At 39.9% G+C, this 15,762-nt stretch overlaps 1 protein-coding gene across 1 annotated transcript; it reads right to left on the bottom strand.

The window, feature by feature from the left end:
- Nucleotides 1-10,736: 10,736 nt before the first annotated feature.
- LOC123816411 (peptidyl-prolyl cis-trans isomerase A-like) lies at nucleotides 10,737-13,011 on the bottom strand. Its single transcript, XM_045835324.1, has 2 exons — nucleotides 12,990-13,011; nucleotides 10,737-11,296 (listed from the first exon to the last, which is right to left on the bottom strand). The coding sequence occupies exons 1-2, from the start codon at nucleotides 13,009-13,011 to the stop codon at nucleotides 10,737-10,739; spliced, it is 582 nt and encodes a 193-aa protein (XP_045691280.1).
- Nucleotides 13,012-15,762: the final 2,751 nt, after the last annotated feature.

Raw genomic sequence — 15,762 nt, 5'->3', positions numbered from 1 at the left:
AGGACTTTAAACTACCTCTGCTCTGGAAGCTGATTTCTCCTCTTTCAAGTCACTTTAGCAAGGTGTGTCAATTTACATTTTCCCAGTTCACACCACCTGGGGGCTGGAAGCGAGGCAAAAGAGGTCCATGCAATAGTAGCAACACAAATTCTAGGCTTCCAGGGAGTCCAGGGTCTGAGTCAGGGCTCCAGTTCCCAGAGAAATCTTCCCCCAGGCTATCTAGATCAAGTCTACTTTCCCTGGCCCTGTGGCTCCAAGAACCTGAGCTCTACTCACTTCCTAGTGTGCACCCAGTCCCTAGGCTGCCTCTGGCACTCCCCCGGGGAAAATGAGCAGTGCTAGGGTCCCCCTGGTTGCAAATTCCCTATCCCTTAGTAAAATCATCGTGTTCTGACATTTTAACTTTAAAGTGCATTGTGAGTACATTTTTCATGCAGAAATTAAGGTATGTTCCACAACTCAGTGAATAATAAATATTTATTTATTCAATAAACATTTCCTAAGTTCCCTCTATGTGTGAGGCACAGACATGGGTTTAGGAAATGAAAGGCACAGTCCCTGCACTCGAGAAATTTATACCACTCTAGTCAGGGAAACAGGAAAATAAATAGCACATTGCCATAGTGTAAAGTGTGTTTGTTTGTTTCTCTTTGAAGAGCATGTGTATGTGCAGACCCATCTTCTTCCAAAGAGAATTTAATACCCTTGGCAGGGTGGCAGGTGTTCAGATGTACTCTGGGAGCAAGAAAAGTCTGCCTAACTATGGGTAGTGGTAGTCAAAGAGGACTTCCTGTAAGAGGTTATCATATTGCCTTATCACATCATGAGGCCTGAAATTTTGTGTGCAATTTTGTGGAAGGACGGTGGTTCAAGGTAATTGGGGCTTTGTTGGTGACCACCAAGGCGTGGTGGGGTGAGAGCTCCTCTGTGCCTTAAAGGCTCTGCTCCTAAAGGAGGAGAAGCAGGGAGAATGGGAGGAGGACAAGGAACAGAGCAGCAGCAGGGTAGGAGCCAAGGGTAAGTTAAGGGCCTTTTGCAGTGTTCTTATGACCTCCAAGGGCGTTTGTTGAAGTTTGCAAATGTCTAGACCCCATATTACCCCAGGATAAGAATTACAGGAGGTATGCTTTGTGAATTTGCATTTTAAACAAGTATTCCAAGTGAGTTTTATGCATAATAAACCATCTGAAAATCATTGGCCTACAATATGCTGGGTGCTAATGCCAGGATGCTGTCCAGTTTAACTCATTTATTTTTCAAGCTCCCAGGTTTACCAAAGCAACAAAGGGTAGTAATATTTTAAGGTATTACAAACTCAGGGACGTAGTGCTTCTGGGATTAATCTCAAACATGAGCAGTTCTCTGTGATGCAAAATGAAGAAAATAACAAAAGAAGACAAGCCAATAATCATGGCAGCTAGCCTTTACTGAGCACTTAACCTTAAAAAAAAATCAATCAATCAATGAAAACAAGGCTTAGCTGTGAATTTCCCTACTCTAGCCAGATATGCCCCCCACAGTGAGAAAGGCTCTCCACCCACTTCATTCCTCGAAAGGCTGGACTGACTACAGCCCATCCTGTCCTCCATTTATTGAGTCTCACCTTTCTGCCAGCCTGTGCAACTCTTCAGCCAAACCAATCACCCACCAACTCCATGGAAATCAGGGACTACGCTACCCTCTGGTTATCACAAAGCCTGCCACCTACAACCCCTTCTGATTTATTCTGCTCCCAAGAACAATACCCATGTGGCCTGCCTCCTCGCATCCAGTGCCTTCTTCCCCAGGCTCTACGTGACTGATAGCTGTTGTCAGTCTCATCTGACCAGTGTTGGGTGTTGTGTGTTTGGCCATCTCAGTGTTTAGGATGCAGGTCCCCCCTTCACCAACAGGGTGGACAGGACTTGATCAGAGCAGTCATGCTACTTGAGCTGTGAAGGATGAAAGAGATCTAGGTAGGTTGAGGAATGAAGAAAGGCATGAAAGAACAGACTTGTAAAGGAGGAGAAATTTAAGGAAGGACAAGCAGGTTGGTAAAATGGGATATACTGAAGAGTGAGGCTAAAGAAGCTGGGCCTTTGAGCAAGGCTAAGGAGTTTATGATTTTTTTCCTAAAACACATTAAGGGATTTTAATTGGACATTTACAAAGATCACACTGGTAGTGTGTGACCAGTGGATTTAGAATGGGGCGAGGCTAATGGCTGAGCAGTCAGTAAGGATGGCATCACGGGAAGCCAAGCAGGAAGCAACAAGAGTGCAGACCCAGGCACTGACAGTGAGTCAGGCTCTGTAGGTACAAGGGCAACAGGAGCCATTAAGCCTTGTGGCTGGCTGGATGCAGGGATGGAAACATGGGGGAAGGAAGGGCTCAGAGTGACTGCTGGACTTGGGTAACTGGGTACCTGTTGTCTTCATTCACTGGGATAGGAAATACATGAAGAAGAACAGGTTTGTGATTGGGAAGCATTGAATTCTAGGCATATTGATTTTGAGAAGTTTGAAACATCCAAATAACTCTGAGGCAAGAAAGTTAGAATAGGGAACAAAGGCCTCAAACTCTAACCCTCTCCTCTGTCTTATGGAACATCACAGACTAGACCTTCACTGACCACCTGCTCCCCCATGTCCCCCTCTCCAATTTCCTGTAATTGGGAGGACCAAAAAGAAAGAGCTACCTGGAGAGGAGACACAAAGATAAGCTGGGTCAGCAGTCACCACCCCCAGCATCAGAAGCAAAGGACCACCCTATTCTCCCCCAACCCACGTTTAAGAAAAACCTTCCACCCAGTCCCCACTGGGTTTCTTGTTCTCTGAGGTCACCTGCTCTCACTTCTCCAGTGTGTACTATTACTTTAATAAATTTACTGTGTGTTGCTAAATCCTCCCGTCACACTCTTGAATCCTTTCTTGTTCTCTAATAAGAACCTGGATCAGGTTGAGGCCTCTCTTGGCCTCCCCAGGTGCTGCCCTGCATCAGTTTCTAGCAGGCAGTCCATATGGTCCCTAGAAGATGCTGGAGACAAAGGTTTGAGAGCACAAAGGCAACCTGATATCTGGGTTGTGAGGCCAGTTAAGAGAAATGTTTAGAGGAAAGAGAAAGTACAGCACACCAAACCAACATTTAAGACGTGATTGCAAGAAGGGACGTTTGCAAAGAACACCGAGAGTAACCAAGGGTGTCAGCAGAAAGATGTTTTGAAAGTCAGGATGGGAAAGAAGTTGAGATGTTTATATTTTTATGTAGAAGATGAAGCTATAGGACTCAGGGGATATGTGATAAAGGAGATTTCATGAAAAGATCAGAGCAAGGGAATTCAGACAAAAGAGAGACATTATGCTTAATAAGAATGGTCATCACTTCCAGTGAAAGAGTAGATTAAGACAAAAGGATGAAAATAAATGTGTAAGTGTGAATATGGTTAGTATTTTCTTCATTGTGAAAAAAATTCCAGGTAAACTGCCTAGCATTAGGTGGAACAAACTGAAAAACAGTGTTCCTCATTTGGTTAAGCAGCAGGATGACAATAAAATGGCATTCCCCTACTCACTAGTTTTCATTTATGTGGAAATGTAGTTTGATAGACATAGAAGAGAACATAATCTGTGAAGCACTTAGAAGCTACGGTGATAGCTCTGTAAACAAGAATATGTGAAACCAACTAATAAACTCAAAACTTACTCCAGAATAAAAGAAACTGCAAGAAATTTAAAAAATCAAATTACATGGATAAATAGTGAAAGAGAATAATGTTCAGTGGTAAGTCCTAAGCAAAATAATATTTCACCACATAACACATGGGTACAACTCTGTTCAAATGCATTTGTCACACCTCTTAAAAGTGCTTTGATTAGAAGTGGTGCTTAAAATTGGATTTCAGATGGATGCTGTAATCAAACTAAACATCCAAAACAAATTGATAAGTTTGAGTTCATGTTGAATTTTTTATTAATCATGAATTAAAAATGAGTTATTACTAGAAATGTAAACACAAAGTTTTCTCAAGATCAAATAGTTCTCATCACTTGAAGAATATTTTATCTTTTAAAAACAAAATAAGGGCACACCCTGGCTCAGTGGACTGTGAACTAAAAACAAAATAAAGTATTTTCTAAGGATAATTTATTATTTTAAAAATAATAATGAGATTTCCAGTCAAGATGGAGGCCTAGGTAGATGTACTTTGTCTCCTCGTACAACAAAAAGAAGGACAACAACAAATTTAAAAACAAAAAATAACCAGAACTGCCAGAAAATCAAAATGTATGGAAGTCCAAAAACCAAGGAGCTAAAGAAGAAACATTCATCCAGACTGGTAGAAGGGATGGAGATGGGCGGCGGAGGTGGAGAGGATACCCGACAAGGCCATGGCTGGCGTAGTGGGATGCTTCACATTTGCGTGCAGATAAACTGGGAGGAACAACTGGGGAGCAAGACAGACTGCTCAACCCATAAACTGGGGTTCCATAGCCGGGAAATAAAGCCCCGAAACCTCTGACTGAAAAAAACCTGTGGGGGTTGCGGTGGGAGAAACTCCTCACCTCACAGGAGGGTTTGTTGGAGAGACCCACAGGGTCCTAGAATGTACAGAAAACCACCCATATGGGAATAAGCACCAAAAGGGCCCAAACCTCTTGTGGGTAGCAGAAGAAGTGATTGAAAGCTGGCAGAGAGACAAGCAAGTGGCACTGTTCCCTCTTGGATCAGTCCCCTCCATACAGCACTACAATGCAGTGATGTGGGTTGCCCTGTCCTGGGAAATACCTAGGGCTCTGCCCCTTAGTCTGTAACAGGTGCCCTGAGACAAAAAATTATGGCCCAAATGAAAGGACAGATTAAAGCTCCAAAAACAGAACTAAGTGGTGAAGAGATAGCCAACCTATCAGATGCAGAGTTCAAAACAACGGTAATCAGGATGCTCACAGAAATAGTTGAGTATGGTCACAAAATAAAGGAAGTAGTGAAGGCTATGCAAATTGAAATAAAAGAAAATATACAGGGAACCAACAGTGAAATGAAGGTAACAAGGACTCAAATCAACAATTTGAACAGAAGGAAGAAATAAGCATTCAACCAGAATAGAATGAAGAAACAAGAATTCAAAAAAGGTAGGAGAAGCTTAAGAATCTCCAGGACAACTTTAAGCATTCCAACATCCGAATCAAAGGGGTATCAGAAGGAGAATAGGAAGAACAAGAAATTGAAAACTTACTTGAAAAAATAATGAAGGAAAACTCCCCCAATCTGGCAAAGGAAACGGACTTCCATGAAGTCCAGGAAGCTCAGAGAGTCTCAAAGAAGTTGGACCTGAGGAAGCACACACCAAGGCACATCATAATTACATTACCTAAGACTAAAGGTAAGGAGAGAATCCTAAACGCAGCAAGAGAAAAGGAGACAGTAACCTACAAAGGAGTCCCCATAAGACTACCAGCTGATTTCACAAAAAAAACCTTGTAGGCAAGAAGGCTGGAAAGAAGTATTCCAAGTCATGAAAGGCAAGGACCTACTTGCCTCAAGATTACTCTATCCAGCAAAGCTATCATTTAGAATGAAGGGCAGATAAAGTGCTTCTCAGATAAGGTCAAGTTAAATGAGTTCATCATCACCAAGCCCTTATTATATGAAATGTTAAAGGGACTTATCTAAGAAGATGATAAAAAATATGAATAGTAAAATGACAACAAACTCATGACTATCTGCAACTGAACCCAAAACACAAAAACAAAAACAAACTAAGCAAACAACTGGAACAGGAACAATCACAGAAATGGAGATCACATGGAGAGTTGTCAGTGGGAAGGTGGAAGGGGAGCATAAGAAGCATAAATAGTAGATACACAATAGACATGGGGAGGTTGAGAATAGTATAGGAAATGGAAAAGCCAAAGACCTTATATGTATGACACATGGACATGAACTAAGAGGGGGTGGGTGCTGTTGGGGGGGGGGTGCATGGTGGAGGGCAATAAAGCAGAAAAAAATGGGACAACTGTAATAGCATAATCAATAAAATATACTTTAAAAGTAAAAAAAATTAAAACAAGAATAAACTAAATTGTTATGATCCAATTATTACTAATATACTACAGTTTTTATAGAGCATTCAAAAGAATAAATCAAAAATTACCAGCACAGGTCAGAACTAATTCTGAATGTTATACAATTATATAAAGATACAGACATAGAGATTCTGAAATTTAATGTCAGTTATTTATTTTTATTTTTGATATTAAACTCCTTAGAGCCTAATATTTATTATTTAAGAAAGCATTTCTCTTAAATAGAATTTAGCTACTAATTTGTCAGAAATAAGTTTTTGTTAAAAATATTTGAAAATGTTGGAAAATAGAATTGGAAGAAATATTTATAACTCCATTAAGACAAAATAGTTTGACAAACATCTATCAGGTATCTCTTGAAATGTATAAGTAAATGCAGACAATTGTATACATGTGAAATTATATTGTATATATTCTGTATCTGCTTTTTAGTGTCTGCCATGATGAAGGAACAACTTAAGCTAAAGTTGACCCCATATTCTGTATCTGCCTTTTAAACATAATGTTCTTAATACTGTGCCTTGAACATCTTCCCATATTAGTAACTATAGATCTACATGATCATTATAAAAGCTACACTGTATAACACCATGACCTAGTGGGATTCATCCCAGAGATGCAAGGATGGTATAATATTTGCAAATCAATAAATGTAATACATCACACAAACAAAAGGAAAGACAAAAATCACATGGTTATATCAATAGATGCAGAAAAAGCATTTGATAAGGTACAGCATTCATTTATGATAAAACCACTCAGCAAAGTGGGAATAGAGGGAGCATTTCTCAACATAATAAAGGCCATATATGAGAGACCTACAGCCAACAGCATACTCAATGGGCAAAAACTACAACTTTTCCCACTAAGATCGGGAACAAGACAAGGTTGTCCACTTTCACAACTCCTATTCAACATAGTATTGGAAGTTCTAGCTATAGCAGACAAGGAAAGGAAATAAAAAGCATCCAAATTGAAAAAGAGGAAACAAAACTGTCATTGTTTGCAGATGACATGATAGTGTGCATAGAAAATCCTATAGACTCTATCAAAAAACTGCTCGACCTAATAAATGAATTTGGCAGAACAGCTGGATACAAAGTAAATATTCAAAATCAAAGGCATTTTTGTATACCAGCAATGAAACATCAGAAGCAGAAATCAGGGGGAAAAAATCCCATTTGATATAGCAACAATAAAAATAAAATACCTAGGAATAAATCTAATCAAGGAGGTAAAGGGCCTGTATTCAGAAAACTACATAACACTGAAGAAAGAAATCAAGGAAGACACAAACAAATGGAAACATATACAGTGTTCATGGATCCGAAGGATTAACGTCATCAAAATGTCCATACTACCCAAAGCAATCTATGGATCCAATGCAATACCTATTAAAGTACCAATGGCATATTTCACAGATATAGAACAAACACTTCAAAAATTTATATGGAACCATAAATGACTCCGAATAGCTGCAGCAATTTTGAGAAAGAAGAGCAAAGTAGGAGGGATCACAATACCTGATATCAAACTGTATTACATGCCACCGTAATCAAAACAGCCTGCTACTGGCATAGGAACAGACACATAGACCAATGGAACAGAACAGAGAGCCCAGATATAAACCCAAGTCTGTATGGTCAATTAATATTTGACAAAGGGGGCAGCAACATAAAGTGGAGTAAAAACAGCCTCTTCAACAAATGGTGTTGGGGAGCTACATGCAAAAAAGTGGAACTCAAGCACCAACTTACACCACACACAAAAATAAATTCAAGGTGGATAAAAGATTTAAATATAAGTCATGACACCATTAAAGTTCAAGAGGAGAAAGTAGGCAGGAAAATCTCAGACAGTTCATGCAGCAATATTTTCACTGATATGTCCCCTAGAGCAAGGGACATAAAGGAAAGAATAAACAAATGGGATCTCATCAAAATAAAAAGCTTCTGCACAGATAAAGAAAACAGCATTAAAATGAAAAGAGAACCAACCGTATAGGAAAACATATTTGCCAATGTTACCTCAGACAAGGGTTTGATCTCCAAAATATATAAACTCACGACTCCACTCTAAGAAGACAAGCAACCCAATTAAAAAATGGGCAAAGGACTCCAACAGACACTTCTCCAAGGAGGACATACAGAGGGTCCAGAGACACATGAAAAGATGCTCAGTATTGCTAACTATCAGAAAGGTGCAAATTAAAACCACAATGAGATACCACCTCACACTGTTGAGAATGGCCATCATTAACACAGCAACAAACAAGTGTTGGAGAGGTTGTGGAGAAAAGGGAACCCTAGTGCACTGTTGGTGGGATTGCAGACTGGTGCAACCACTGTGGAAAACAGTATGGAATTTCCTCAAAAAAACTAAAAATGGAGCTGCCTTTTGACCCAGGCATTCCACTTCTAGGATTATATCCTAAGAACCCTGAAACACCAATCCAAAAGAATGTATGCACTCCCTTGTTCATAGCAGCACAATTTACAACAGCCAAGTGCTGGAAGCAACCTAAGTGCTCATCAGTAAATGAATGGATCAAAAAACTGTGGTACATTTACACAATGGAATTCTACACATCAGAAAGAAAGGTGCTCCTACCCTTTGTGACAGCATGGATGAAACTGGAGAGCATTATGCTAAGTGAAAAAAGCCAGGCAGTGAAAGACAAATACCATATGATATCACCTTTAACAGGAACCTAATCAACAAAACAAACGAGCAAGCAAAATATAGCCAAAGACACTGGAATTGAGAACAGGCTGACAGTGACCAGAGGGGAGAGGGGAGGGGACTTAGGGGAAAAGGGTGAAGGTTTTGCAGGAACAATTACAAAGGACACATGGACAATAACAAGCAGGGTAGAAACAGGGGAGGGAGGTGGGGAGGGCTGGGATGGCGGGGAGGGGTGTGGGGAAAAGGAAGAAAACTGTACTTGAACAACAATAAAACATGTTAAAAATAAATACTTAAAAAAATAAAAGCTACACTGTATGAATATTGTAGCTTTTTAATCACTCAATTGATGAAATTTAGGTTGTTTTCAATATTTTACTATGATAAGCAATGGTGCAATAAAAACAATTTTGAAGCATGTCTCTACAGACATGTCTACCACTTTAGGATAAATTCCTGTGGTGAAATTAATGGGTCAAAGAGGATTCATATTTTAAACTTAAAGTCATCTGCTCTCCACAACAGAAACTTTATACTCCCATTGACAGTCCATGAGTGGGCATTTCTTGTATTACTAATGAGGTTAGCAACTCTTTCCATAAGTGCTGGCTACATGTACCTGTGCTTGCATGAATTATCTACTCAGGTCCATCCCTCTGGTGGGCGTTCATTATTTACTAATTAATTTGAAGAATTCTTTTTCAAGATTATTAACTTTTATCTGGTATTGGGGTCTTTTTATACTTTCCTTACGTTGCTCTTTTATATTTTTGGCTTTTGAGTAACATTCTAAGAGCCTTTTCACCTCTCAAATAGGCAGGTTGTTCTCTTACTCAATAATTTCCCCCCCCACCCCCAAAAAGCCAATTTTATTACTCACAATAGTGAGAAGCATTTCTAGACTCTATTTTGTTCCAATGATCTAGCTACTCGTAGGCTAATAACTCCCTACTTTAGTAACTCTAAGGTGGTAAATTTTCTAGCTGCCGGGACTTGTTCCAACTCAATTTTTTCCCTGAAATTTTCTGTCTATTTGCAACTACCCCCCCCCCCCCCAAAAAGAGCTTCAGAAACTTTTTTTTTCAGATTTCTGAAATCTCCTAAGGAAATCTTGGTGTGAATTACTTTGAATTTCTAGAGTATGAGAAGGAAAATCTTTACATGATGTGACCAAGAATTCTTTGAGTATTCTTTTATGTCTCCCAGGAAAGTTTTAAAGTTTTTTTTCCTTTTTTTCCTTTTTAAAGGTATAAAAACTCAATTTTATTGTGCATTACCCCTTCATTTAAAAAGTCAGACATAATTTACACCACTTCCAGAAATAAGACACCCATAGAATCTAGAGTGTAGATAAATGTGTACAAGCTTTTTCTATGAAACTGGCCGAGGGGTGGCACTGTCAGCAAGCTGTTTGGGGTGGAGCACTCTGAGAGGTAGGACACCACCTGCCTGGGGTGGCCTACCTGTGGGCTTGGTGTGGGCACCGTGGAGGCCCGCCTTCATAGCTAGGGTCCCAGAGGGCCAGCTATGCTATGTGGCTGTGCAGCTGCTGGCACCCACTGCCTTTTGGAGACCCCACAGAGCAAGGCAAGGTGACAAAGGACCAGTTCACCACCAGATTCCTCATGCAACCATGATGGACTGGAGGCCAAGGGTGCATCAGGGTGGGGGGCCCAGCCTGTGTGTCTTTGGGTTCAGGCAGGCCCCGTAGGTGCAAGGGCATCAGGGTGCTGCCTGAGGCTTCCAGGATAAAGTTTTCTTTTTTTTTTAAATTTTTATTTGTTGCTGTTTAGTTTTTATTTCATGATCATAAACTTAACTCTGCAATCCAGCTAGGCTTGGAGGGGGTAAGGAAAACATGGAACCCAATGAACTGCATCGAGAGCACGAAGATTATAAAACATTCCAAGCAGGTGGGGGTGAAGGCGTGCTCTCCTGAGCTACAGAAGTAATGGTCTGGTGGTTAAGACAGAACACAAGTCAAAGTTATTAGAGTTGCCCACAGTCAGCAATGGTGATCTTCTGGCTGGTGTTGCCATTCCTGGACCTGTAGTGCTCCATGGCTGTCACAACATCCATGCCATTGACCACACACTTGCCATCCAGCCACTCAGTCTTTGCAGTGCAGATAAAAAACTGAGGACCATTTGTGTTGGGTCCAGCATCTGCCATGGACAAGATGCCAGGACCTGTGTGCTTCAAGGTGAAATTTTCATCATCAAATTTCTCCCCACAGATGGAGATGCACTTGCCATCTCTACCACTGTGGCGTGTGAAGTCACCACCCTGGCACATAAGTCCCAGAGTAATTCTGTGAAAGCAGGAACCTTTATAACCACATCCTTTCTCTCCAGTGCTCAGAGCATGAAAGTTTTCTGCTGTCTTTGGAACTTTGTCTGCAAACAGCTTGAAGGAGATGCGGCCCAAAGGCTCGCCATAGGCGGGGATGTCAAAAAACACGGTGGGGTTGACCGTGGCTGGGTGTGGGAAGATAGGGGCAGTGGCAGCATCTGCAAGGCCTAAAGTTCTCTTTTTAAAGGTCCTGTTTCCTGTAAATTTTGTCACATATATTTCACTGCTTTTTAAATTAGTAATAGTAGTACTGCTATTGTGAATGAAATCTTTTTTCCATTATATTTTCTAATGATCAATATTTTATTAATTTTTGTATATTTATTATGCAATTAGCCACCTTTCTGAATTCATTAATAGTTTTTCCATTTGTTCTTACATGCTCTGAGTTTTGAGTAATGTAACTATAAATAATGATTCTTTTGTATACTCCTTTCCAATATCTAATTATGTGAAACTTAAAATTTTTAAGATATACCTTATTTAAATATGCCTCATTACTAGTAGTTTTCATTAATCTTGTATAGACATAATAAATAGTATCAATGAATAAACTTAGCTCTTTTGATTGGCTCAGCAAAGTTTTATTACCTTTTATTTTCGGGTTTAGGGAAGGCACATTTATTTAGTCAATGTATTTCAAAGGCTGCATTCTCATTTTTCATTTGCTCTATTTTTTTCACTTCTTTTCTCCACATTTTTGGAGAGTGATCAAATTACCCATATAACCAATAGTGTTTTCCATAGTGTCAGTTATGCTGATTAGTATCTTTTATGGTAATATGCATTTGGGGTTTCCATTTATTTTTTGCATATTTCAGGATACACCCTTTTCATTCCTCCTGTTTATCTCAACTTATTCTTTCTTTATGGCTCATAAAAATGAAAAAATAATCGCCTAAACACTTATTTGTGCAAGACAGAGTACAAAGTGTTTTACAGACATCATCTTATCTACTTTTTACACTCTAGGGGAGAGGTTACTAACACGTTGCATGTGAGAGCATTGAGGCTTCAGGTGACTAGGTAATTTGACCAGGACCACAGATGGTCAGTAGTAGAGACAAGATTTAAAGCCAGGCCTTCTTCCTCCATAATTCCTGCTCTTAACAACTCTTCCATGGGGTTGCACTTGCCCTTGGCCCTTCTCCCTGTTCACAAGGGAGCTCAGTTCCTTTCAGATCTATACTAGGAGTGATGTGGTCTTATAAGTACCGAGTCAAGCCTAGTGCCTGTTGGACTAAGACACGAACCTCCTCTGCTCTGATTCTTAGATAATCTGGCTTTGCTAGAGTTGGGCAAATGTTCTTTTTATAAGTGCTGTAAGCTCTCCCAGCATTCGCTACAATCCAGGGATCCTTCACTCTCACCATTTGTAAGACTTTCTCTGTATGGCTGTACATCCAAGGGAGCAAAGTGCCCCTACCTCCTGAACCTGCAGCTGTACCAAAATTGAAACCGGCAAGAATAAGATTCAAGTGAAAGCAAGAAGCTGAGGGAACACTGAGGGATGGGCATAAATCTCTAGCTGCCTCAAATATTTCTGGGCAATAAGGGGTTTGATTTTCTAGGTAGTGTAGCACCTTTGTCCTTAGACAGTGACTCAATTGAGGCTTTTTCCCTGCCTACCTTGAAGCTAATTTCAGTCACTGTATCAAATGATTGACAATGGAGTTAGTGACAATGGATTTTAACACGGGTTCCCTCTTATCTTTAGTTTCTAGTATGGTTGCAGTCTTGGTGGGTACTTCCACATGAAGCTGGGGAAGGATAAATTAAGGACAGCTGCTATAATATTTAACACAATTTTATGAGCATCTGTACCATGCAATTGGTTTGGAATCAGTGTTAGACTCACTCTTAAAGTTCATAGAATGTCCCCACCAATACCTGTGTCACTGGTTACTGACATGGACCAAAGTGACTCTGAATTTCTTTTGATGATTTAACATTTCGTAGATTCTTTCCTTGAATATAGAATTTCCAATACGAACTATTCTAAAAGCTCAATGGATTCATAAAACTGACTTAAATTTTCAAATGACATTTTAGAAAACCACTGTACTAAGAAACGGTATTATTGGACAAAGATTTAAGGATTGAACTGAGGTGTTTTCCTGTCTGTAAGACATGGCTGAGGACACTGAGAGACCCAGGCCAAAGCAACCTGATAGGTTTCGCTGTTCTTGAGAATTATCTTGAACAGAAAAAATCCTTTTTACACTGTAAATTGTGGAAACCCCTTGGCGCACATAGAATTTCTTGCTTCAATAAAGCAGTGCTACGGATATTAAGAAATCCTACCTGACTTTATTTTCCATTTCAGAAGCATCCCAGTTCTTTTGTAGTTCTCTGGCCACACTACTATGGATTGAGAGAGCCAACAAATGCATCAAAGATATTAAATGTGTAATTGGAAACCCCAAGCTACACTAAGGGTCCTGCATTTGTGTCCCCAGGTCACCCTCCGTAATAGTTTTATGTTTAGAGTCACCGGTTGACTTGAAGTAGATTACCCTCAATAATGCAGGTAGGACTCATTCAATCAGTCAAAAGTCTTAACAACAAAAACTGACGTTTCTCAAAGAAAGAATTCTGCCTGAATACTGAAATATAGAAACTCTGCTGGCCTGCCCTATAGATTTAGACTTGTCAGCCCCATCACTGCATAAGAAAAAATTTTTACAATAAATCTCTTTATACATGTGTGTGTAATATACATATATACATACCTGTAATATACCTATATAGATATATGAGTAATATGTGTCTATGTGTAATACTCCAAAAAACTTTTGCTTGGCTCTTGCCCCTACACAACCGTAAGCTCGAGGATGTGGACTATGCCTTCTACATCTTTGTATCCTATAATGCTAGCATGGTGCCTTCTCAGACTCCTAAGTACTCACTATTTTGAACTAATGGAGGAATAGAATAATCCCTCCATACAAGTCAAACAAGGAGGTGAGTGACAACTGAGGCAAAGAGACTATAATAGGGTCAGAAACTAGGAATCTCAGGAAAAATGAGGCTCAAAAGGAAGCAGATCAACTCCTGCAGTCACCAGAGTCACAGCAAGCCAGGAAAGCCTGAGGCTGGGAATTAAAATTCAGGTTTTTGTACCAAAAGCCTACTAAGGGCCCAGGCTGGGGTAGCTCAGTTGGTTAGAGTGTCATCCCCATACACCAAGGTTGAGGGTTCAATCTCAGCTCAGGGCACATACAAGAATTGACTAATGAATGCATAAATAAGTGAACAACCAATTGATGGTTCTCTCTCTCTCTCTCTCTCTCTCTCTCTCTCTCTCTCTCTCTCTCTGTCAAACCAATTTGAGAAATAGGCAACTAAAAATGTTGGCTGAGTTTGAATAGACTAGCCATGGGACTTTTCATGTGTCCTTTCACCTTCTTCAGCTCAGGTGACTGATCTATTTGTTTAACTTTATATGATTCTAAGGTCAAAGCAAACAGGAACAGAAATCCATCCAGTCAGAACATGACATCATTCTTGTTGATTCCACAGGTTATTCTCTACTTTGTATCAGGGACAGCACTGGTGACTGGGGGAGTGGCCCTTAGGCTACAGGCACCAACAGGGCAGTAAATATATTTGGCTCAAAACTGGGACTAGACTAGAACTGGAACTACAAAGAGATCTACAGGGAACATGTGCAATGCTACATAACCATAAATATGGTAGTTAACACATAGAGTTTGGCTATTAACTAAACTATATAAAGGACTGTGAGGTGTTATGTTATCAGGATGCTTCAGCTCCTTCTGTAGAGGAGGAATAATTATTCTGTAAAAGGCAGATTTAGACAAAAGATGGAGGAAGATGGAGAATGAGTCACTTCTACAAGATCTGAAACTTCCAGGTATTCTGATCCTCGGAGTCCAGAGGATACATGGGGTTGTAGGTGAACTTCCAGGTGCCTGTGGGATCCTTGAATTCCAAGCTGCTCACAGGGCTACAGCCATCGTGTCTCTGGCCTGATAGGGAGGTGGGAGACAGGGCCAGGCAGGGTCCCACAGAGGGGCCTGAAAGGGGCTGAGAGCCAAGCCCCCCAACCAGAGCACCAAAAAAGAAATCTGACTTTTACAGAGTAATTTCTCCTTTATCTTTTTGTATAGGATGCAATCCTTCATTTTAAGATACATAACATGCTGGTTTCTAGAATCATGACATTTTTTATGTTTTTTCAAACATGTTATTTCACAGGATGCTAACCTATAAAATAAACAGTGAATGAACTTGAAAAATGCTAAAAGCAAAACTACTTCAGCCATGGCACATGCAGCCAGAAGTCAATGAAATTCCTCAATTACAGAAGTTAGCCATGCTTTCTGTTCACTTATCAGGCAGGATTCCATGTTCAAACTAGATACACAATTGTCATTCAAGAGAACAAATAAGGTCAAGAGAATCAACCACATAATGTAACAACAGATAAGAATAAAATTAACAATCAAACCTTACAACATTACACATAATATTGATGTCAAGATTTCTAAGCAATCACTTTTTTATTTAGTTTAGATAAAGACTTCCACCATAGGACACCGTTAGGACAAGATCGTTAGGAGCTATGTACAAGTGAAGTAAGGTGAGTGCAATATAAAACTAGAAAAACTTAAGTTTTTCCTTCCCTATAGGATCACTC

This window comes from Phyllostomus hastatus, unplaced genomic scaffold, assembly GCF_019186645.2.
Source record: "Phyllostomus hastatus isolate PE091 unplaced genomic scaffold, TTU_PhHast_1.1 phas_contig_209, whole genome shotgun sequence".
NCBI classification, from domain to species: Eukaryota; Metazoa; Chordata; class Mammalia; order Chiroptera; family Phyllostomidae; genus Phyllostomus; species Phyllostomus hastatus.
This window is presented reverse-complemented; position numbering and strand designations above follow the sequence as displayed.